General features: G+C 43.2%; 2 protein-coding genes across 3 annotated transcripts in view; both read right to left on the reverse strand.

Moving 5' to 3' along the window:
• LOC142210528 (FXYD domain-containing ion transport regulator 6-like) overlaps positions 1 to 4,026 on the reverse strand; it is a 56,272-nt gene extending 52,246 nt beyond the window's left edge. Inside the window, exon 1 of one of the 2 annotated variants that reach the window (XM_075279746.1) lies at positions 3,799 to 4,026. The gene's annotated coding sequence lies outside the window, so the exon portion shown is untranslated. Of the gene's footprint in view, positions 1 to 3,377; positions 3,413 to 3,798 lie in introns of those variants that run through there. The other variant, XM_075279747.1, reaches the window with a different exon arrangement.
• Positions 4,027 to 14,516: 10,490 nt separating this feature from the next.
• Positions 14,517 to 24,565, reverse strand: part of TMPRSS13 (transmembrane serine protease 13) — a 37,133-nt gene continuing 27,084 nt past the window's right edge. Inside the window, exons 9-13 of the mRNA XM_075279748.1 lie at positions 23,020 to 23,186; positions 20,162 to 20,260; positions 16,740 to 16,882; positions 15,692 to 15,844; positions 14,517 to 15,158 (exon numbers count right to left, since the gene is read on the reverse strand). Coding sequence (XP_075135849.1) covers positions 15,141 to 15,158; positions 15,692 to 15,844; positions 16,740 to 16,882; positions 20,162 to 20,260; positions 23,020 to 23,186 — 580 coding nt within the window. The 3' untranslated portion in view covers positions 14,517 to 15,140. The remainder of the gene's footprint in view (positions 15,159 to 15,691; positions 15,845 to 16,739; positions 16,883 to 20,161; positions 20,261 to 23,019; positions 23,187 to 24,565) is intronic.

The raw sequence follows: 24,565 nt of genomic DNA on the forward strand, positions 1-24,565 counted from the left end.
ATCTCGGAGTCACACAGCCGGCGGCTACAAGGAGGATCTAGGCCTTCAGCCCTTCCATGACAAGCAGAGAAGGAGGGGGTGCCACAGATAATGCTGGAGCAATAGAACAAACTTGAGGATTACTCCATGACACATGCTGAAGGACATCAGAACCTTGAAGACGCCTGCGCTGTTTAACCCTATAAATACTCTAGAACTTCCAGAGAGCAGCTAAAGCAGGTGGTAGACCATCGCTACTGTATGAGAGAATGTAGGACATAAGACAACGCTGCCAACGACTTCATAAATCATTAAGGATCCGATCCCGCAATGCTTTCCTACATTTGTTCTATTAGCCGACGGCTAAACCTTCTTATAATGAATGATTCATCTGATTTTCACCGATTTATGTCCCTTAACAATATTAAAATGTAAGTAGGACTCAATACAGGGCAGACAGAATGATCAGATAGGAAATCCGGTCTCACACCAACGAGATCCATAGAGACGGGGAGTCAACAGTTATCCAATCCGCAGCCTGGGGTGGCTGACAACAGATTGCAATAGATTACATTATAGATTATAACTGGAAGGGCTGTTACAGAATATCATTGATTATATCAAGGATCTATCTCAACTTGGAGCAAAGTCTAATATAATAAATGTGAGTGAAATGTGTCAGGAATATCATTTACAGCTACAGTATACGGGTAGTATGACAAATACCTACCTGCAATAGGTTATGACAATTATATGGAACGTACCCCATATTAACCGAAAATGGCCTGTAGAGCAGTACAACGTAGGTTATTACGTGTGATAAGTATAGGGATAGCTTCACACAAAACAAATGTGATGCAGAAGTTTTCTAAGAGTACAAAGTAAACAGCAGATTTGCCAAAAAATGTGGAATTTGATGTTTATGTGACATTTCTCTAAAAGCTGATATCTATATCCAGCACCACACCCCGCCGCCATATCTCCTTCCATGGCAGCTCACTAGTGATATCACCGACCCAGGCCAGACGGTGGGGCAATGCTCGAACGTAAAGGTTTTGTCCCACATCAAACTTTTCTGCACCAGTGACTATCTCTACTACACCAGAGCCCAAGTCTGCTACATCATAGCCCAAATCTTCTATATCATATCCCAACTCTGCTACATCAGAGCCCAACACTGCCACATCATAGCCCAACTCTGCTACATCATAGCCCAACTCTGCTACATCATAGCCCAACTCTGCTACATCAGCACCCAACACTGCTACACCAGTGGCCAAATTCTACCCCACCTTTGGAGCAAGTACACTTGGACACTTGTGGTCCTATCCTAGGGGCTCAGCTGTGCTACATCAAGTGGTTTCAGCTCTGCTACACCAAGGGAAACCAACTCTGCTATACAAAGTGGCTTCACTAACCCAAATGGCCTAAGCTATGCTATACCAAGTGGTCCCAGTCCCTACAACTCTGCTACTTCACGATGACCACGGCTGGGACCACATCAGAGCTCTAGTTCATGGCTGCAGTCCCACAGCTCCGCTACCATAAGTGCAGCCACTGCAGCTCAATATTATCCAGTGTCATCCAGTCCTGGTATTTCCAGCAACTTCACCAAAGCCAACACTACTACATCAAACTCTATTGACCAGCGCTACAACAACAGTGGTCCACAGGTGCGCAGTTAATCCACTGCAAAAGCCGTAACACTAAGGGTGCATTCACACTACGGATACGCTGACTGATTCTGAATGTGAAAACACGTTCAGAATCAGCGCGTATAAAGCAGATTCCATTCATTTCAATGGGAGCCGGCATACGAGCGCTCCCCATTGAAATGAATGAGCTGTTTTTTTTCTATGAGCGCTCCCATTGAAGTGAATGGGAAGCGCTCGTGTGTACGGCTCGCCGTGTGAAGGGGCCTGTCGCTCAGCTCCGTCTGAGCTGTACACGCGAGCGCTTCCCATTCACTTCAATGGGAGCGCTCGTAGAGAAAAAAGCAGCCCATTCATTTCAATGGGGAGCGCTCGTATGCCGGCTCCCATTGAAATTAATGGGATCTACTTTATACGCGCTGATTCTGAACGTGTTTTCACGTTCAGAATCAGTCAGCGTATCCGTAGTGTGAATGCACCCTTGCAGATTTCTTTCTCCTATTGACCCAATGGGGAAAATCTCAATGCAATCATCACATGCCCCATAATGGATTACCATACTATACATTAATGACATTCATCCTATAGTAGGCCACTGTTTCTTGCCTTATACAATGCTAATAGATGTGTACAATATCCACCACCCTTGCTTGTATTAGTATTGTATTTCCATAGAGGTGACAGCACTAATGCACATTAGCAGCTCGGGTGCAGGGGTGGAGGGTGCGATACAAGGACACACCAGCTGCTAAACAGTAAGTGATCCGTAGACATGAAAGAAGGGATACATTATACTGTAGGACTTCAAGGCTGCCTCTGTGGGGAATAGTGGAAGCTTTGATGGTTAAGAAAGCTTTAATGTGTTTGTAACATTGGAATTGCTCAGTCTGAACTGATGTTAACATACAGTATAATGATACATTTAAAGGAAACCTGCAACATTAAAAATGCAACTAATCTGCAGGTGGCATGTTATAGAGCAGGAGGGGCTGAGCAGATTGATATATAGTTATGTTGGAAAAGATTCAGCATAACTTTATTCCTAATGCTCTGTTCATTCTGAGCTTAGAAGTCCAGTGGGCGGTCCTACTGCGTGTAAGCAGCTGAACACCAAGGGGTTAAGCGCATAAAATATTCACTGCGCTTAACCCGTTGGTGTTTGGCCGCTTACACGCATTCCTATGGGAGTGAGGCATTGGATCAAATACTACTCACTCATCTCTAGTAGCCATACATCAATCGCTTTATCTATTATTTGAGATATATATGTGTGTGTGTGTGTGTGTCGCAGAGAAAAGGTCCAACTGGTTTCCAGCAACATCACTGAACATGTCCGATCATGAATATATACCTCTCATTATCGATTCTTAAAACATAATAGAAAATATCAAACTGAACCCAAAAAACACCCCAAAACCACAATTTTTGTAGAAACTTTTGACTTACAAAAAAGTCCCATTCTTATGTCTAGACATCGGTGACATTCACAGAAATGGAACGATTCTTGGATGCGTTTACAATGGGTGGGCTTACAATGGGTAAGTCAGGTCCATGAAAACAGATCTGTGTGCCTCCTATCCATGATTACATATTGCATGCACTTCTCTTTTTATGGATCATGGACAGTAACCCGTGTGTGTGACTGAAGCCATAATCTCTGACATCTACGCTGTATATATGAGGAAACAAACCAATATATGAATATCATGAAATAACAAGGTAAATGTGCAGAACACGAGGCCATACCTTCAGGATCGCAGGATCTAGTGCGGACAGCAGTGTCCTCATAGAATGACGTGTTTTACAAGTCCAGAATTATTTATAGACCCCTGTTAGTATGGCACTCACACTCCTTTATCCCTCCTTGCCAGCACTCTCTCTGCTCAGGCTTACCGTCCTATTAGACAGCCCGAAAGACCCTCAGAATGAGCGTCAATTGGGGATCTCTCCTACTGAATGACTTATTTCTATAACTATGTATGTCCAAAGATTTACAAATAAGTTCTCCTTGATGGAATAAGACAACCTCAGCTCTGTAGACAAAGTTCATCCCTCCAGACCTCACGCCCTGTCCGCAGCTTCATAGGAGGCTTACTCTAGTCACAGCTGGAGTGAGAAACGTTGTCTGTCTCTCTGCAGGGCAGGTCTCTTAGACCCCTTCACTTACCTTAAGTATGTCTCCTCTTTCTCTTCTTGATATATATCCAATAGACTTGGCTCCTAAATCCACAGTCCCGGGGTAGAGCGAGCCTTGCAGGTTTACTTTCTTGGTCGGCCACTCCTCTGTCCTGCCTGTGTCTTGTGTCACGCAGCTGCTACTTACTCGGCAAACAGCTGCACTTTTCCCATATCCTGGAATCCTCGCTATGGGAAGTGTGATGGGGCTGAGCCGAGGACTATGGGATATTTTTAACATGTACCAAAATAACACACGTGAGTGTCAGACTTGGTAGCGTGCCATGCCTGCAGTGAACATACAATACTGGGTACTTGTAACGTAGACAAACCTGGTCGCCACATTGGATACGTGCTGTATATCATAGTGCATGAATAATGGGACAGGTTCCCTTTAAAGGGGTTGTCCATGGACTTAAAAAGTTCTTATAGTTAGTGCGGAGTCAGAGATGGGGTCTGGTTTAACCAATGACATAAGCCAGCCACTTCATCATATCACCGACATGGAAGGAGGGAGCGATATCTCTGCCGTATTGTAATGAAACACGGATTTCCAGGAGCCCGAGACTGACACTGAAATCTGCCATCACAAAAACCATAATTGTACGTTTTATTAATATACATTTCAAATAACTGGGGTTGTACCACAACAGGCATGTATGGATTGGATATATATGCCATAAATGTCTGATGGATATGGACCTCACCTCCGGGATCTACTCCTGTCTCTAGCACTAAACATGGCAGCCCCCATCCCGGCTCACCCAGTGCCGCTGACAGCCAAATCCAAGTGAATGGGAGTTATGGGAACAGCATAGAACAGGGAGTTATGTTATTTCTGCAACTTGAGAGATGTGTGCACAAAATTATCAGATGCACACTATTCACATGACCGCAGAAAATAATCTGTCACATGTAGGGTTGAGCGATCGGGATCGTAAAAGATCGGATTCCGATCAGCGATCGAGTAAATTTCACGATCGCGATCGGAATTCTGATCCCGTTCTTTTCCGGCAGGATCGAGGTCAGAGGTTATCTCAAGATCGGCTCAACCCTATTCATGTATATACCATGAATAGGGTTGAGCGATTGGGATCGGGAAAGATCGGATCCCAATTGCCGATCGAGCAAATTTCACCATCGAGATCGGCTGGAAAATGATCGAAAATCGGATTTTAAAAACAATCCTGAAATCTCAAGATCGGCTCGACACTAGTCACATGGCTGTTTTGACAACATATTGAATTCAATGAATATGTGAATTTTTTTGACAACCTGTTTTTAATGGCTGTCAGAAAAACTGACCTTCACTCTTTCTGTGGATACGTGACATAGATAGCCCCATGTAAATATATCCATTGAAATCCATGCGATCCATAATGGCCATGTGACAGATTTTTTGTTGTGGTTTCTGCAAGGTGGAATCGTCCTGATCATCATGGTTGTGACACTTCTACTTTTTTCCTCCACCTGAAAGATCTGGATGTCCATTGAATTGAATGGGAGAGCTGGGATTCATTTTTTGGGGGGGTTTGTGGACTTGCTTCAAAATCTGCCTGTGTGAACACTAATACCACTCACAGCTACGGACGGTGATAGTGTTTGGCAAGTGAGAGCACTGGAGGCCCCTTCAGTTAGCTGATCGGTAGGTGCCAGATATTGACCTCTCGCATCTATTATTGATGGCCTATTTCGTGGATTGCCCATCAGTTTTATCTGACCGGAAAACTCCATTAAGGCTTATAGTTACATTGGTAACAGTCACAGTTTCAGGGGGATCACCTGCTGTTTAAAGGGTATCTGTCAATGGTTTACCCTCAAACAAAGGCTGGATGGGTGAAAAGACACCGATTCTGAATGAATATGTAATTTTTGTCTCAGTACTCACTGCCATTCCCACCATGGGCAGCGACAGATACAGCAAAGTTACTAATAGGAATTTGTAGTGTCCCAGTACACTCCTTCTTGCCATTATAATAGTTGTATGTTATGTCATGTCTCTCACAATGTACTAATACTGAGTATCACTACAGTCCTATGAAAAAGTTTGGGCACCCCTATTAATCTTAATCATTTTTAGTTCTAAATATTTTGGTGTTTGCAACAGCCATTTCAGTTTGATATATCTAATAACTGATGGACACAGTAATATTTCAGGATTGAAATGAGGTTTATTGTACTAACAGAAAATGTGCAATATGCATTAAACCAAAATTTGACCAGTGCAAAAGTATGGGCACCTCAACAGAAAAGTGACATTAATATTTAGTAGATCCTCCTTTTGCAAAGATAACAGCCTCTAGTCGCTTCCTGTAGCTTTTAATCAGTTCCTGGATCTTGGATGAAGGTATTTTGGACCATTCCTCTTTACAAAACAATTCAAGTTCAGTTAAGTTTGATGGTCGCCGAACATGGACAGCCCGCTTCAAATCATCCCACAGATGTTCAATGATATTCAGGTCTGGGGACTGGGATGGCCATTCCAGAACATTGTAATTGTTCCTCTGCATGAATGCCTGAGTCGATTTGGAGCGGTGTTTTGGATCATTGTCTTGCTGAAATATCCATCCCCGGCGTAACTTCAACTTCGTCACTGATTCTTGAACATTATTCTCAAGAATCTGCTGATACTGAGTGAAATCCATGCGACCCTCAACTTTAACAAGATTCCCAGTGCCGGCATTGGCCACACAGCCCCAAAGCATGATGGAACCTCCACCAAATTTTACAGTGGGTAGCAAGTGTTTTTCTTGGAATGCAGTTTTTTTTGGATGCCATGCATAACGTCTTTTTGTATGACCAAACAACTCAATCAGTCCACAGGACCTTCTTCCAAAATGAAGCTGGATTGTCCAGATGTGCTTTTGCATACCTCAGGCGACTCTGTTTGTGGCGTGGTTGCAGAAACGGCTTCTTTCTCATCAATCTCCCATACAGCTTCTCCTTGTGCAAAGTGCGCTGTATTGTTGACCGATGCACAGTGACACCATCTGCAGCAAGATGATGCTGCAGCTCTTTGGAGGTGGTCTGTGGATTGTCCTTGACTGTTCTCACCATTCTTCTTCTCTGCCTTTCTGATATTTTTCTTGGCCTGCCACTTCTGGGCTTAACAAGAACTGTCCCTGTGGTCTTCCATTTCCTTACTATGTTCCTCACAGTGGAAACAGACAGGTTAAATCTCTGAGACAACTTTTTGTATCCTTCCCCTGAACAACTATGTTGAACAATCTTTCTTTTCAGATCATTTGAGAGCGGGCTGTCCATGCTCGGCGACCATCAAACTTAACTGAACTTGAATTGTTTTGTAAAGAGGAATGGTCCAAAATACCTTCATCCAAGATCCAGGAACTGATTAAAAGCTACAGGAAGCAACTAGAGGCTGTTATCGTTGCAAAAGGAGGATCTACTAAATATTAATGTCACTTTTCTGTTGAGGTGCCCATACTTTTGCACCGGTCAAATTTTGGTTTAATGCATATTGCACATTTTCTGTTAGTACAATAAACCTCATTTCAATCCTGAAATATTACTGTGTCCATCAGTTATTAGATATATCAAACTGAAATGGCTGCTGCAAACACCAAAATATTTAGAACTAAAAATGATTAAGATTAATAGGGGTGCCCAAACTTTTTCATAGGACTGTATCTATCTGTATTTCCTGTGTGCATACATTGTGTTTATTGCCATGTACTGTTCTGCTGCCACCTATGTTTCACTCTATGTAGGTGCATGTGATATAGGATCCCAATCACTTCATACACAGCACGAGCAGAACTTTCTAGCAAGCTGTGGGTGGAGACTTTAGCCCCGCCTTCCTCTTGGAAGGGAAAAGGAAACCAGAGCAGCCATGTTGTGGAGAGTGTAGTGTGTGAGGTAACAGCACCTGCTGCTACTCCAACTCCAGGGAGGATTTTCAGATTCCTCCTGCCAAACCCTAGGAGCCACATGGTGAATCTCACAGCCCATGTAAGATACAGATTCTCCTAGGACCATTCACCAGTCCATACAGAGGGGATAACAGCCATACTGCTACTGCCTCCAAGAAGGAGAGAACCTGACAGAAAGGAGCGGCTATAAAGGAGCCTTTCTGCTTCCCTGGACCTAAAGAAGGCCTCCGGTCAAGTCCAGTGCTCCGTGGTTTCCAGGCCACGTGTATTAGGTCTGCGTCCGGCTATCGGATACCGCAGCCCAGTAACCGTGAGTAACTACATATACCCCAAATTAGTCACCCGCCGGGAGCCAACCGGTGAAGATCCCTCTTCTGTAGCTATAACCTGGACTGTGTCTCCTCAATACTCTAAGCTACCAAATCTGAGGAGAGTTTTGTCAGCATCAGCCATTACCTGTCAGCTTACAAGGAAATTCTGCATCACATGCACCCGCTGTATTGTACATGAGACTGTATCACTGTGAGGTATGACGGCACTATATGGTAGTCCTCCTCACATGCACCCGCTGAATTGTACATGAGACTGTATCACTGTGAGGTATTGCGGCACTTCATCAGAGTCCTCAGTAAAGAAACTTTTGGTTAACAAAGGACGGTGTCTTTTGCTATCCTTCTTTTGAAAATTGACTTGCTGTGTGTCCTATGAGAGGTGCCCCACAGTCTGGACCACCACTACAGCTACTGTGACCATTACAACATCTCATCTATCAGAGGGACTACTACCCCCATTAGGTCCTACTATAACACCTGCATCCTTTGGGATACCACAAGCGTGTCTCTTAAATTCATTGCATTTTACGCCAGAGCACTTCAGATTCAGTATAACACCCCGTGGTAGGGGCTGCATGACTTGGGGGCTTTAGAATAACTTTTTTTTGTCATGGCCCATAACAGGCGACACACTGGGCATGCTGACTGGAATAGGTCATTGGAAGTACTAGAATATGTCTGCTCTGGTGCTGACCGGTAATAACCCACATGAGCTAGTAGGAAAAAGACGGGCAGCTGGCAGCTATGTAATAATAGTTACAGCATGTCTACATTTCTGATAGCCCAGCCATAAACGGCACCCTGTCTACTCCATAAAACTTTCAGCAGTATATACATTTGTTGTTGGAACCTGCAGATGTTCTCATAAAACCGAGCAGGTGCATAATACAGACCAATGTACAGCTATGTCCCAGCATAAGGTTATGTTCTCCTATGTTATACAGCATACAAATCTGATAAGATTAGCAGTGAGAGAAGTGTGATATCCGGACTTCAAAGGCTCTTTATCTCAGAGGCAGAAAGCTTGCAGTGTGTAACATGCACAGTGGCAAATTATACATTGTCATCAAGTGCTTTCCTTTCCAGTGCCTTAAAGTGAATCTAGAACCCAGTAGATCTATCCAGCAGTTTAGGGTCACCTGAATCAAGTAATGTCTCCACCTTCAGAATCGCCGCCTCCTGTGCGAAGTTATCGCTGTTTTTACCATATGCAAATAAGGGGTTGACACCCCCACTGATCAGCTATTATGGCCAACTGGTTCTGTACAGTGTACAGAGCTGGAAGCAGGCTGCTTTGTTCACTATGTAGTAGCTGTTCTGGGTATAGTTTCCCAGCTCCAATACAACAGTGTACAGCACGGTCTGTTTCTGCCTTCAAACACTGCTCATATCTAGTGGGCACTGCACTTGATAACTAGACTAGAGCGTACCTTGCAATCATCCCAGATTCAGTGGGACAGTCCCGGATTTCATGTCCTGTCCCGCTGTCCCAATTGGCAGGAGGTATATTCTGGTTTCAACTCATCTGCATCGTGAGCATCAGGTTTTGTATGTTTGTTTGTTACCAGGAAGCAGACTTTAAACTGTAGGGCAGCTGGAGGGGGGGAAATGAACTGAGGGTAGATTGAGGGGGGCATTAAACTGTGGGGCAGCTGGAGGGTGGACATTAAACTGGGGGTAGATGGAGGGAGATATTAAAATGTGGGGGCAAATGGAGAGGGACATGAAACTGGCGGCAGCTGGAGGGGGACATTAATCTGGGGCAAATAGAGGGGGACATTAAACTGGGGCAAATGGAGGGGGACATTAAACTGTGGGGGCAGCTGGAGGGTGGACATTAAACTGGGGTAGATGGAGGGAGATATTAAAATGTGGGGGCAAATGGAGAGGGACATCAAACTGTGGCAGCAGCTGGAGGGGGGATATTAATCTGGAGCAAATAGAGGGGAATATTAAACTGGGGAAAATGGAGGGGGACATTAAACTGGGGCAAATGGAGGGGGACATTAAACTGTGGGGGCAGTTGAAGGGGATATTAAACTATTGGCAGTTGAATGGGGACATTAAACTGTGGGGGCTGCTGGAGGGGGCATTAAACAGTTGGCAGATGGATGGGGACAGTAAACTGGGGACAACTGGAAGGGAATATTAAACTGTGGGGGTAGATGAAGGGGAACATTAAATTGGGGAAGCTGGAAGATGACATTAAACTGTGGGGGCACCAGGAGGATGACATTATAATATGGGGGTATATCATGTTAGGATGACTGTAGGGTCATTATACTGTGTGGGGGCACAAAAGAAATGGCTGGGAACAGGCAGAATCAAAGTAAAAGTGAGTGAGACTAAATTTGCTACTGCGTTCACATTGCTGCATATTCGATCCTTCTCTCTGTCCTTTGAAAGGTATGCTATAGGTGCTGGGTATCGGACCACCACTGATCTGATACCAATGATTGATCCTAAGGATATACCATCTATATCTACTCTTTGAAAGAACCTTTACATCCTCATTATGAAACCACTTACTGTATATACAAGTAGGCGCTGTGCTGAACACAACACAACACACTGCTGCTTACTGAGATCTCCATTAAAGAAATAGTTAACCGTATCTACCGCCTGAGTCTGTCCGTTGCCCGTCCACCTGTATTTTAGTTGAATTATTGATCACCATGACAATACAACAAGACAAGTAACAGCGCCAATGACAGGTTTTAGCTGAAGCATTTTGTTGTCTTATAACGTGTCTATGTTTGCCCCAATGCCTGGTAACCACCGTACATACCACCGTACATACAGCTAAGTTGGCAGCCAATATCAAGGTCACATCCAGCAGTACGGAGAAGACAATGGCAGCACTATTCACTCTGAGGAAACAAAGTCACTACCAGGCAGCAAACAGGAGCCAGGTCTGATAGAAAACAGTTACCATGAAGTCTATGAGTCACTTATAAAACACTCAGGATATAAGAAGATGGGATTCTCCTACAAGCACCTTCATCATTCAAGAGGTTCATGAATTCCTACAACATTCTCCAGCATTTACATATCAAAGGCGTTTTACAATGAAAACAGAAGGAAGCCACAATAAATATAATACTCTTAAGGGGACTCCATAAGTGTCACTAGGAAATAAAGCTATTGGAGCTGTGTAGAGGGAACGTGACTGCCGTTTCATGCATAAAGGGGTTCTCCCACTAAAAATAGGGGATAAGTTACAGATTATTTGGGTTCTGATTTCTGGGACCCCACTGATAATGAGAACAGGGGTCCCTTCTATACCTATCTGTATGGAACTGCTACAGATGTCTGTCTGTACTTGGCATCTCTTTGCTATGTGAATGGAGTGGTAGTGCGGAACTATCGCTCCATTTAGACACAGGAACAGAGCCATACCTCCCAACTTTTGAACAATGAGCGCTGCAGCAAATTTAGCCCCGCCCACGTTTATGTTGACTCCGCCCATTCTCTTTCATTTTTCATGTCCCCCGACACAGTATAATCCTCCTACAGTCACCCGCACATTATATGTCTCCACATTGTAATGTCCCCCTTTCAACTGCCCCACAGTATTAAGTCCCTCTCCTGGTGCCCCAGTTTATACATGAAACTGGATCTGCTGGAGGGGGACATTAGCAATGGGGGTAGTTGGAGGGGGCAATAAATAAATGGCAGATGAAGTAGGACATTAAACGGTGGGCAACTAGAAGCAGTCATTAAACTGTAGGGGTAGCTGGAGGGTGACATTAAACTGGGGGCAACTAGAGGCAGACAGGTCCCCCTCCAGCTACTCCCACAGTTTAATGCCCTCTCCAGTTGTTCCCCAGTTAAGTGCCCCCTTTATCTGCTCCATTTCATATCCCCTCCTCCATCTCTGCGCCCAGTATAATGACAAACACACATAGACAGACACACACACACTCTCTCTCTCCATCCTGCATCTTCACTGCACGGGACACTGACACGCCTACTTGACCTGATGTCACACAAGGTCCTTGAACCATAGTAAAGCGTTCCTCCGATCACCACAGCCTCTTATCTGTTATAAGAGCAGGCGGTGATTGGAGGAATGATTGATCAGTAACGGTGGGACAGGGGTAGGAAAACGTGAGTGTCCCGTGGAAATCGGGATGGTTGGACGGTATGACAGAGGGTCCGCATTGTCATGATGGGTGGTCATCCCAGTGGTCACATCCCCACCGATCAGACACTTATACACTGTGGATGGGGATACTGAGGACAGACTAGTGAAACAGCAGCATCCTATAGCACTATTCTTTTCTCCTCTGTCCTCTCTTTGATCTTCTTCTATTTTTCTTCTTTACTTACATCTCTTCATCTAGAATTTTGACTTAGAAAACAATATACAGAGCGATAGTCCGGATGTGCCCACAAGGCTAGCACTTTATTACCTGGACCATATAGTATATCCAAAAGAGTAATGTGACGTCACCTGTCTTTGTGATGTTGTGATCCTACTACAGCCAGGAGTGAACTGACTAGTTGGTGAGAAGGTAAATCCCCCAGTGGGCCCCTGAGCCAGGATGGGCCCCCTATGCAGCAGACTCACTGTACTACATGCAGATAGGCAGTGTACAACATCTTATGTAGCCAAAAAACTAGGACGACATTATCAAAACTACCCATTTTATTATTATGTAGACACATTGGGTGACTGAGATGACATCTAGGCTCATAGGCAGACTGATCAGCATTCTCTCGCCCCAGGCCTGTCCTCTCGGTGTCACTGTGGGGGCCCCATCCTCAATCATTGCGCACCATCTGCTGCTACCTGAGGTGTTGGTGCAGTTTTAGGAATTTGCAGCCCCTGGTTAGGTAATATCTGCATGCTGATGAAATTCCTATAACTTTTCTCTCTGAAATTGGAAATCAATATGCTTGCCATCAAAACCCAATTCACATGCTTGGAACTGATATTCAGATGCAACATGTCTGCCGCATGTTAATACGATAACGTGTCATGCACATGTGTTCCATTTTGCAAGCCGAGTGTCTTCCGGGTCTTCCGAGTCTATGTGTTTGTTATGGATCTGAATAGGATCTGCTCTAAACATATCAGAATGGAACATCAGAAGACACTTGGATTGCATACTTAGGCTGGTCTTATACGACCGTAATGCTTTTACGGTCCGCAAGTTGCTGATCAGCAACATAGACTCCGCAGATGCCCGTAAACTGCTGCACTTGCCCATAGAGTTCTACGGGCGAGTCCGTGCAGTCCCGTGAATTACGGACATGTCCTATAAAGTGCGGACCTCGGTTGCGGCCCGGCACACCACGGATGAAATATCCGGTGATGTAAGAGGCCACATTGAATATAATATGTCCGCAATGGAAAACCCTCAATTGCGGACCATTTGCGGTCTTAAACTACGGTCGTGTAAGACTAGACTTAGTTGTGTGCATGAAGATTAAGAATGAATGGAGGACTGGCCGAGAGACAATTACATGTCAATCTGGCCTGAAGGGAAACACATTGTGAAACTCTTCCCTGGGGTTCCAAATAAAGGGGGTCATTTTCTGTCTGGAAGTTACAAATGACGTCTTTCATGTATATTGGCAACTTCTTCTATATGATCAGGTTCCTTGTCAGCAGCTCTATGTGCTATCTACAATGTCCTGATAAAACAGAGTCCACCAATGCGGAATATAAAAGTAAAATCTGTTTATTGCTGGCATACAGTACATGAATTCATTACATTAAGTGAACGTCCCATGTCATATTATTACTTTTAGAAACCATCATACAAATTGCAAGTCATTCCTTACAAGTTTCACAAAACTTTTTTAATTTAATTGTATTTAAAGGGGTATTCCATCTCAATCATTCATGGTTCATGGCCTAGGTGGGAAACGTTCTTATGTGGTCAGGATTATAGGGAGAGTGAAGCAAAGCCCCTTGATATTTTCCAAATTTCCAGCCACCTAAGTTTGTGGTATTAGGACAGGATTCACATCTTAGTTGTAAATGGTAATACCTGTATAATATTAATACATATTATGCAGACTAATGGTATTGTGCACATGATATGACAATATGCTGCAACCTTTACAGTAGATTTAATATCAATAGGATCATTTGGAAGGTAGATGTCATGACAATGGCCATAGATTTCCACCTCTGTGATATCCACTGCAGAGGAGATGCAAGAATAGATCATCCCTACTCACCTTTCCTATGTGCGGGACCACTCACCCCTTTTTCTCTGTGCAAAGTAAGCTATGTGCCAGACCAAAATCCTCATGCCGGCCTAGCTACATGCCATACCTATACTTCCTTAGCTTTCCTAATCACTTGGCATCATTGTTATGCATTGATCTGTTTTCCAATTATTTGCAACTCCCATTGTCAATACTTAGGAGAGTTGCCCGCTTTTGACAATCCCTTCTTAGATAAGTTGATCACAGGATGTCCTGCTTTTGGGAACCCCAAAGATCAATTGTAAACAGCAGCAAGTATTTCCCTGCAGCACCACCGCAGGCGAGATTAAGTATTACATAGTCCCCACTGGAAGGAACAGGCTCTGTGCTTGTGGGGCCCTCCAGAGAGAAAGATTCTCTTTGGTGCCACTTTCCAGTATCAGAATTTGGGATCAAAACCTCTCAATCTACCAATGATTCTAGGAGGAGACCTAAAACCATAACTTTATTAAACTATCCAGCCATAAATATCTAGAAAAAAGATATAAAACTATAACATTTAGAGCACATTATTACACAGAATATTATAAGTTATTATATAAGAATGGAGCTTAAACAATGTAACTTCTACTATACATTACACAATAGAACCAGTGACAGATCGTATACTGTCTCCATTGTGCTCGCCATTGTCCTTTATGTAGCGGGTACCGTAAAGTAAAGGAGTGAAGGTCGCTGTTCTTAGAGATCTGCCGACTCTTGGCGATTTCTTATTGCATCGCTGCTGTAGCATTTGAGTAACAAAGTGTTGTACGATGGTATTTGCTGAATACTGTTAGTTGTCCGTGGTTTATAAATACCCCTCCCCATATTACATCCATTTAGTGAAGTATAGTCAGCGGTGTCACAATGTAAGTGCGTCCTCTTCCTCCACTTTACATATAAGGTCACCGATTTCTCTCCTTCTGTAAAGTGAATGTTAACATTTAAGGTAAAATAATCACTACAAATCCCAGACTACCATTACAGAATACAAATATATCTGAAGCTTGGCCGTGCAGCTTGGATAACTATGGGCTGAACTTTGGCATACACATAGATGGTTAGCCAAGTGTGCATGTGTTCTGAATGGAGAGAGGGGAGAAAGACATTGGCAGACACCTCGGGCCCCATAGACTAAAGTAAGGTCCGCCAGGTTTCCTCCTAAAATCTCCATCTGTTTTAAGCAAATAGGGTCTCTGAACGCTAGTGTGAACCAACCCTTAGTTGGTCTGTCATATATTTTCTCCCCAGGGCACTGAAGCATAAATCTATATAGTATAGAATGGTCCTGAATGACAAGGCCATAGTCCTTAGAACAGACCAGTACGTTTATACATCTATGTAAATTCCAAGCATGAAATAACAAGACTTCATCAGATTACATATCCAAGGCAAGATATATCATCTTTCTTATTTGTCAAAAAGTTTTCTTCTTTTTGAAAGCATCATGTCTTACCTCCATATTGGTGTATATCCATTGCAGGAAGTCAGTTGTACGGGCATACACTCCAGGTTTATTAAGTTGACCACAGCCAGTACCCCAGCTTGTCACACCGGCCAAGTACCAGCGATTATTGTCGTAACAAACTAGCGGTCCTCCACTGTCCCCCTGAAAGCAATTCACAGTTCATATACGATCATATACTGTACACTATACAACATGACTTGCAGCATATAAAGGTTCTTTCACTTGAGAATACAACAGAAACACCTCCATAGGGAACAAGTCAGTGCAGTCCAGTCCCAAAGTTCATGTTTATATCTGAGAATGTCTTCAAGGCTGATGTATGATGGTAAGAGACTTGATTGTAGGAAAGCTTTGGCCACACAGTAGTCTTACTGGAACATGGGACCATCTCTTTGCTCATGGACAACCTTCTTCCTACAGTGTGGCTACTTTCTGTCATTGAGTAAGGAGTTGTGGAGGACTTGGCATGGGACAGGGACCCTTTCCATAGTCACTCCAGGTCAATTCCATAGTAGTCCCCATTACAGTACAGAATCAATAGGCAGTAGTCGTTGTAAGGTCTAGCACATTCCTGGCAATACTGAAGATAGAAAACTAACTGGGTTGGTGGTGGGTCAAGAACAGACCAGAAGAACACTTTAACAGAGTATATAACATGACCAGGAAAGTGGACGGTCTCTTATAAAGATAAGAGCATGGGAAAGGCTTTGGTAGGAATGTGTTGGACCCTTTAAGGATCCCTGAACCAGCATCTGTCCATGTATTATGTATCACAGTCAGCCCACATCTACAAGACAAATACATAGGATGCTAAGCAAGGTAATGCCGACCGCTGAAGACCCACGCAGGGTCATGGGAAGTGACAAGAGGACTCTGGCGCTTTCTTCACTCCAGGTCACTGCCATCATCTTGCCTAATATATTCCACTTTTACCCAATTCTCTTGTATATCCAAGAAGAGACCTTCTTAGTGTAAATCCTGTCTAAAAGACATGTCTGTGCTATACATATACTGGCCATACATTTGCAGTACATACCTGGCAAGAATCTCTTCCTCCCCTGAGGTCGCCGGCACACATCATTCTGTCAGTAATGGCTCCATTGTACACACTAGGACTGTTACAGACTGACGTGCTGATAATGGTCACTTCTACGTTCATCAGCACAATGGACGACTCCTCTGCAAAGTATCAATCCAGAACATGTAAAATATTATCATAGGGCATAAAGTCTTACAATATAGATCATTACCTCAGCAAATTATTTTTATCAAAATGAAATCTTGATTTTAAAATAATAAATATCACATATATGAAGTGGTAGAAGTTATTGTACATACTCATGTCCATGTTAGCCCAATCTATACTGTTATTTTGTTGATCCAAACTTCTATTTATCAGAAAACATCCCCTTATCAACACTGTATCTAGAAAACTTATACCTATAACTTATGATATACTTTTCAAGAAACACATCCGGGCCCTTCCAGAGCTCGATCAAGCATCATAACATTGTGTGGCGGAGAATCCCATAGTCTCCATGCTCTTACAGTAAAGAATCCCACAGTCTCCATGTTCTTACAGTAAAGAATCTTACAGTCTCCATGCTCTTACTGTATAGAATCCCACAGTCTCCATGCTCTTACAGTAAAGAATCCCATAGTCTCCATGCTCTTACAGTATAGAATCCCATAGTCTGTATGCTCTTACAATAAAGAATCCCATAGTCTCCATACTCTTACAGTAAAGAATCCCATAGTCTCCATGCTCTTACAGTATAGAATCCCATAGTCTGTATGCTCTTACAGTATAGAATCCTATAGTCTCCATGAACTTACTGTATAGAATCCCACAGTCTCCATGCTCTTACAGTAAAGAATCCCATAGTCTCCATGCTCTTACAGTAAAGAATTCTATAGTCTCCATGCTCTTACTGTATAGAATCCCACAGTCTTCATGCTCTTATAGTAAAGAATCTTATAGTCTCCATGTTCTTACAGTAAAGAATCCAATAGTCTCCATGCACTTACAGTATAGAATCCTATAGTCTCCATGAACGTACAGTATAGAATCCTATAGTCTCCATGCTCTTACAGTAAAGAATCCCATAGTCTCCATGCTCTTACAGTAAAGAATCCTATAGTCTCCATGCTCTTACAGTATAGAATCCCATAGTCTCCATGCTCTTACTGTATAGAATCCCACAGTCTCCATGCTCTTACAGTAAAGAATCCCATAGTCTCCATGCTCTTACAGTAAAGAATCCTATAGTCTTCATGCTCTTACTGTATAGAATCCCACAGTTTCCATGCTCTTACAGTAAAGAATCTTATAGTCTCCATGTTCTTACAGTAAAGAATCCAATAGTCTCCATGCACTTACAGTATAGAATCCTATAGTCTCCATGCTCTTACAGTAAAGAATCCCATAGTCTCCATGCTCTTACAGTAAAGAATCCTATAGTCTCCATGCTCTTACTGTATAGAATCCCACAGTCTCCATGCTCTTACAGTATACAATCCCATAGTCTCCATGCTCTTACAGTAAAGAATTCCATAGTCTCCATGCTCTTACTGTATAGAATCCCACAGTCTCCATGCTCTTACAGTAAAGAATCCCATAGTCTCCATGCTCTTACAGTAAAAAATCCCATAGTCTCCATGCTCTTACAGTATAGAATCCCATAGTCTCCATGCTCTTACAGTAAAGAATCCCATAGTCTCCATGCTCTTACAGTAAAGAATCCCATAGTCTCCATGTACTTACAGTATATAATCCCATAGTCTCCATGCTCTTACAGTAAAAAATCCCATAGTCTCCATGCTCTTACAGTATAGAATCCCATAGTCTCCATGCTCTTACAGTAAAGAATCCCATAGTCTCCATGCTCTTACAGTAAAGAATCCCATAGTCTCCATGCTCTTACAGTAAAAAATCCCATAGTCTCCATGCTCTTACAGTATAGAATCCCATAGTCTCCATGCTCTTACAGTAAAGAATCCCATAGTCTCCATGCTCTTACAGTATAGAATCCCATAGTCTCCATGCTCTTACAGTATACAATCCCATAGTCTCCATGCTCTTACAGTAAAGAATCCCATAGTCTCCATGCACTTACAGTATATAATCCCATAGTCTCCAATTGTATGTGAAGCTATTTAGTATACTGAAGTTATTGTCAAGTGATGGTAATGGTCATCAAAGTTGAAGTTGGTGCTTAAAGGAGTTGTGTCGTTGTGGACATTTATCAGCTGTCCACAGGACAGAGAACATGGCTCCATGCACACATCCAAGTGTGACATGCAAGGGGGTGTCCATTCTGATGAAAATAGAGCAGGTCTTTTCCTGCTCTGGTTCATTGGAACAGAATGGATTGAAAGCCCCCATAGTACTTGGGTGTCTTTCCAAGTGTCATCTGACTATCCTGCTGCAAACTTGGCCCCAATTTGGATGCACACTTGGTCTTGTGTATTGGGGACTAAGTGTCCATAACGGCACAACTCCTTTAAGTAATGTACAGTTGGTAATATGCGAATCTTACTCTACCAACCAGTGTCAATCAGCTGCTCCTAAAGCCAACAGACTACAGACTATAGTCATGTCCCTACTGTTGTGGCACTTTTTTATTTCCAACTGTACTAATTCTATAACATTCAGTATGTCCACAATGACCTGCCCTATTGTGTATGGTCAGAATTTGACACAGCCTAAATATAACAGGATTTAAAGGGGTTGTCCAGGCCCCCAGGCAATTTTCATACTACATCATCATTTCTGCTGCCACAAACAGAAGCCACCATATGCGGTATAGCTACACCAGAATACTGCACCTGTGCTCTTATTCACTTCAATAGGAACATAGCTGCAGGACTGAGGCTTGGCCTTATACAGTTGAGGATACCTTCTACTTTTGCCATGGCTCACTGTATAGTTTCCAGGATCTAAAAGCAGGAATGGTCACTACACAGTGGGGGGAGCTGTCTGCTTCCTGCTCTATCCACTGTATAGTTCTGCTGCTTATCAGAAGTTGAGAATAGCTGATCGGTGGGGGTGCTGGGTGTTAGATATTGATAGGCCATCAATTGAAAATGTCCAAAAACAACTGTAATCAGTAACCAAATTTAGATTCACCTAAAAAAGGAAACAAGCAGTGGTGCAACTGAAGTCTTATGAGCCCCGTGCAATCTTTTGTCCGGGACCCCCTACCTACAGCAAATTCTTGATAGTGATGGTTACAGATGCTAAGGAGTTTAATCCACCTTAGTGTGGTTAGGGTAATCTGTGGTCTCCTTGGCTTATGGGCCAGATGGAAGCTGCAATCGCAATACTGATGCCAGTGCTTATGGGCCCCCTAAGGCTCCTGGGCCCCGATGTGACTACTCCCTCTGCACCCCCTCAAGTTATGCCCCTGGAAACAAGAATGTCTGACCACTATACAAGTGCTATCCTATCATACTTACCAGAATCAGCTGCAGTCCTACCAAAGCCACTGATCCAACATCTGGTACCGGGGCTAAAGCTCTGCTGGCTCATTGGAAGGCAGACCGGTTGAATAGTCGCTAGAGGAGAAACCAAGCGAATATCACATTTAAAGATTTTTGATATTTTTAGCATTATCTTTTAGTGGTAAATATAATAGTTTTGAATCCATATCCATAATGCAGCATACTTTGTGCAAGAAAACATGAAACAACCTTTAGCATGTACTAAGCACAGAGAATGCAAAGTGAAAAAGCTATAAAATATAAAAGTACTAGCTGGTACCCGCGACTTCGTCTGCGGTGATTGTAGCAGTGTGTATATACAGGCACGGGTAAGGTTTTCGTACTGTGTATAAGGTATGGGATATGAAATGTAACTTTGTATCTTGTTTTTGCTGTAATTCAGAGAATACGTGAGACTTTTGTGTTGCAGTTACTTTGTATTTGAGCTGCTATATATACAGTGTTGTGAGAAACCTTACATAGTGACTTTGGGACAGAAGTATTTGAGGTTAACCCCTTCCCGCCGATGGCATTTTTTTATTTTGGTTTTTCGTTTTTGACTCCCCTCCTTCTAAACCCCATAACTTTTTTTATTTCTCCGCTCCCAGAGCCATATGAGGTCTTAATTTTTCTGGGACAAATTTTTCTTCATGATGCCACCATTATTTATTCTATATAATGTACTGGGAAACAGGGAAAAAATTCAGAATGGGGTGGATTTGAAGAAAAAATGCATTTCTGCGACTTTCTGACGGGCTTTGGTTTTACGGTGTTCACTGTGCAACCAAAATGACATGTCCCCTATATTCTGTGTTTCGGTACGATTCTGGGGATACCAAATTTATATGGTTTTATTTACATTTTGACCCCTTTAAAAAATCCAAAACTATGTTAAAAAATTATGTTTTGAAAAGTCGCTATATTCCGACAGCCGTAACTTTTTTATACGTCCGTGTACGGGGATGCATAAGGCGTCTTTTTTTGCGGGACCAGGTGTACTTTGTAGTTCTACCATTTTCGGGAAATGTTATTGCTTTGATCACTTTTTATTCAAATTTTTATCAGAATCAAAACAGTGAAAAAGCGGCGGTTTGGCACTTTTGACCATTTTTCCCGCTACGGCGTTTACCGAACAGGAAAAATATTTGTCTAGCTTTGTAGAGCGGGCGATTTCGGACACAGGGATACCTAACATGTATGTGTTTCACAGTTTTTAACTACTTTTATATGTGTTCTAGAGAAAGGGGGGTGATTTGAATTTTTAATCCTTTTTATTTGTTTTTATTTTGTTTTTACTTTTTTTTCAACTTTTTTTTTGCATTTATTAGACCGCCTAGGGGTGTTGACATGGGTGGGCGGTGTCGCGGATTGTCAGAGCGGTGGGGGTCGGCAAACATGGCTGTTCCGGAGCGTTATAGAGCGCCTCCTGGAGTATCGTTAAGGTGAGGGGCAAAGTGGTAAAGTATATGTATATGTGATTGTGTGGGGTTAGGGGTGAGGCTGTAGAGGGCAATATGAATTTTGTGGCTTGCTATGGTCCAAAGTGTGTGAGATTGCAGAGATGGTGGTGTGAGTTTGGGTTTTGTGGGGTTCCTGGCACAAACGTATGTGTGCTATTGTGATGAAAAGTAGCCTATTGCGCAATCGGGTGTATTAACTATGTTTGTGGAAAATTTCAGCCAAATCGGTCGAGCGGGTTTTGCGTGATTGAGGAACAAACATCCGAACATCCAAACTCACAAACCCACAAACTTTCACATTTATAATATTAATAGGATACAATATACTAAAGTAGCCACTAGGGGGCTCTGTGACAATGTCCATACACTGGCCTGTTGTTGCCTTACACAGGCAGTCGTGGCCAAAGGTTTTAAGACTGATGCAAATGTTGCTGCTTCAGTGTTTTTAGATCTTTTAGTCAGATGTTTCTATTGTAAACTGAAGTACAATTATAAGACAAAACATCACGTCTATGTAAAAAGTCTGAAGATGCTTTACTGCTGACACAAGACTCATGGTAGACGTGCTGACCTTTTCTTCTCCAGGTAATCATTCTTCCAGATGTCCCAATAGTCTTGAAGGGGCGACATCTGAATAAATAACTTTATCCCAGTCCTTAGCAGAATGTCAGTCTGTCCTTGAACGGAGCGCTACCATGAGTCCTGTGTCATGCCAACAGCAAAGCGACCTGAGACTATTCATGGATGGTGTTACCTTTCATACAATGAAGTAGGATCACTTATAATTTTGTGTTAGGACTGGTTCACATCTGCGTTTGGTATTCCGTTCATGGAGTAGGCATGGGGAACCCCCAAACGAAATACCGAACGCATTGGCAAGTGGTGACCAGTGACAGCACCCAGACCCCATAGACTCTAATGCAGGGGTAGGGAACGTATGGCTCTCCAGCTGTTGCAAAACTACAACTCCCAGCATGCATACTTGCTCTGCTGTTCGTGGAACCCCCATGGAAGTGAATGGAGCATGATGGGAGTTGTAGTTTCACAGCAGCTGGAGAGCCGAAGGTTCCCTACCCCTGCTCTAATGGATCAGCTGTTTAGGGGCACTTCTGATGCCTGTATTATACACAGCACAGACCCTGAAGTAGTCGCCCTGGTTCCTATATAGTGGCCAGGGTCCAGTAGTGCAGCCGAGCCACTATACACAGCACAGAGCCAAGTGCTTTTGTCTCCATGTTGTGTATAGTACGGGCATTGGAAACGGCTCCCAGACAGCTGATCCTGGCCAACCCGTTTAACGTGATATTCCATAACGTAAATTTTCCATCCATATTTCACCTACCAAAAACCAGAGTACACATATCTATTGTTTACCTGAGAAAGTCAGCGGAGTACTCAGTTTAATGAGCGCCACATCAAAGTCATCGGTCTTGTCATTATAATTTTCATTTCTAATGATGGCGGTGACAGACAACATAGTTGGAGCCTGATTCAGATTGACTGTGCCAGGTACAATCTTCCAGCTACTGAGGGGCACGTTGCTGTTGGAGACACATAGGATGGAAAGTTACTTAAAGTCTTCAAAGACAACACGATTCTCAACAAATCTGTGAAATGCATTGCACATGGAGGAATGATCTGCATATTCACCAACACCAGTGTACTTGGCAACTTTTCTAAACTGTCTGACTTAAGAGTGCAGTGTGTTACGGGCACCAGGAAATTTTTTGGGGGGGCGTATTATCCATTGTCCCTTTTACAGGCCATGTCCCCTTTATACCTAACACTGGGGCTGATTCTGATGATGCAGAATCCTGGTAGCTCTGTGTGCTTTGCCAGTACGCTAGCCTTTTTATTTATGGCTAATACACTGGCCCATTATTTTTTATGGCCTCCATATATGTTGTTGTATTATCCTGGGTCTATGTGTAGGGTCGGGAGCGCAGGACAAAACACAGGACAGGTCCTATACTTACTGAAGGAGATCAATGGGCCCACACACGGATATCATACATGCATGTGTGACTTTGGCCTAAAGCCATGTTAAAAGGGTTGCCCTAGGAAAAGTGTATAGTGATGACCAATCCACAGGATAGGTCATCAATATAATATCAGCTCACCAATCAGCTGCTTGGGTCGCTGGAAGCTGTATACAAAGTATACGGCCACAAGCATCTCTGCTCCAATTTCAGTGAATGGAAGCAGAGTTGCAGTTCCCATGTGCCATCCCTACACCGTACGGACAGAAAGCTGTGTGCATATGTACGTATATGTAGCACTGTCACTAGGGAACTGCAGCTCTGCTATCTTACTTGAATAGGAGCAGAGCTGTTTCTGACCCATATACCTTGAATATGCCTTCCAGAGGCCCAAACAGCTGATCGGCTCAGAGACCGGATGTCAGCCCCAGCTGATCTGGTGCTGATTAGAGATGAGCGAGTACTGTTCGGATCAGCCGATCCGAACAGCACGCTCGCATAGAAATGAATGGATGTAGCCGGCACGCGGGGGGTTAAGCGGCCGGCCGCCGTCAAAGCGGAAGTACCAGGTGCATCCATTCATTTCTTTGGAGCGTGCTGTTCGGATCGGCTGATCCGAACAGTACTCGCTCATCTCTAGTGCTGATAATTGATCTTGTTGATATCTTTGTCCAATTTTCTTAGTTCTCAGACAACCCTTTTGATCTCTTTAGAAGAGGTTGTAGACAGATCTCAATGCAATGAGATCCAATGCAATGTATATATAAGGAGCTTTTAAGCTTTGCAATGCATAGTGTGAAATTTTCTGCAAATATGTTTATTATTAGCATTGAACACTAAATAAATGGATGCGCTTCCGTGGCCATTTGCATCCACTTTTAGTGGATCTATTCAACAGATCTCCGGAATAGATGACCAAAGCATAGTGAATGTACCTTCAG

This window comes from Leptodactylus fuscus, chromosome 6 (genome assembly GCF_031893055.1).
Source record: "Leptodactylus fuscus isolate aLepFus1 chromosome 6, aLepFus1.hap2, whole genome shotgun sequence".
In the NCBI taxonomy this organism is placed as follows: domain Eukaryota; kingdom Metazoa; phylum Chordata; class Amphibia; order Anura; family Leptodactylidae; genus Leptodactylus; species Leptodactylus fuscus.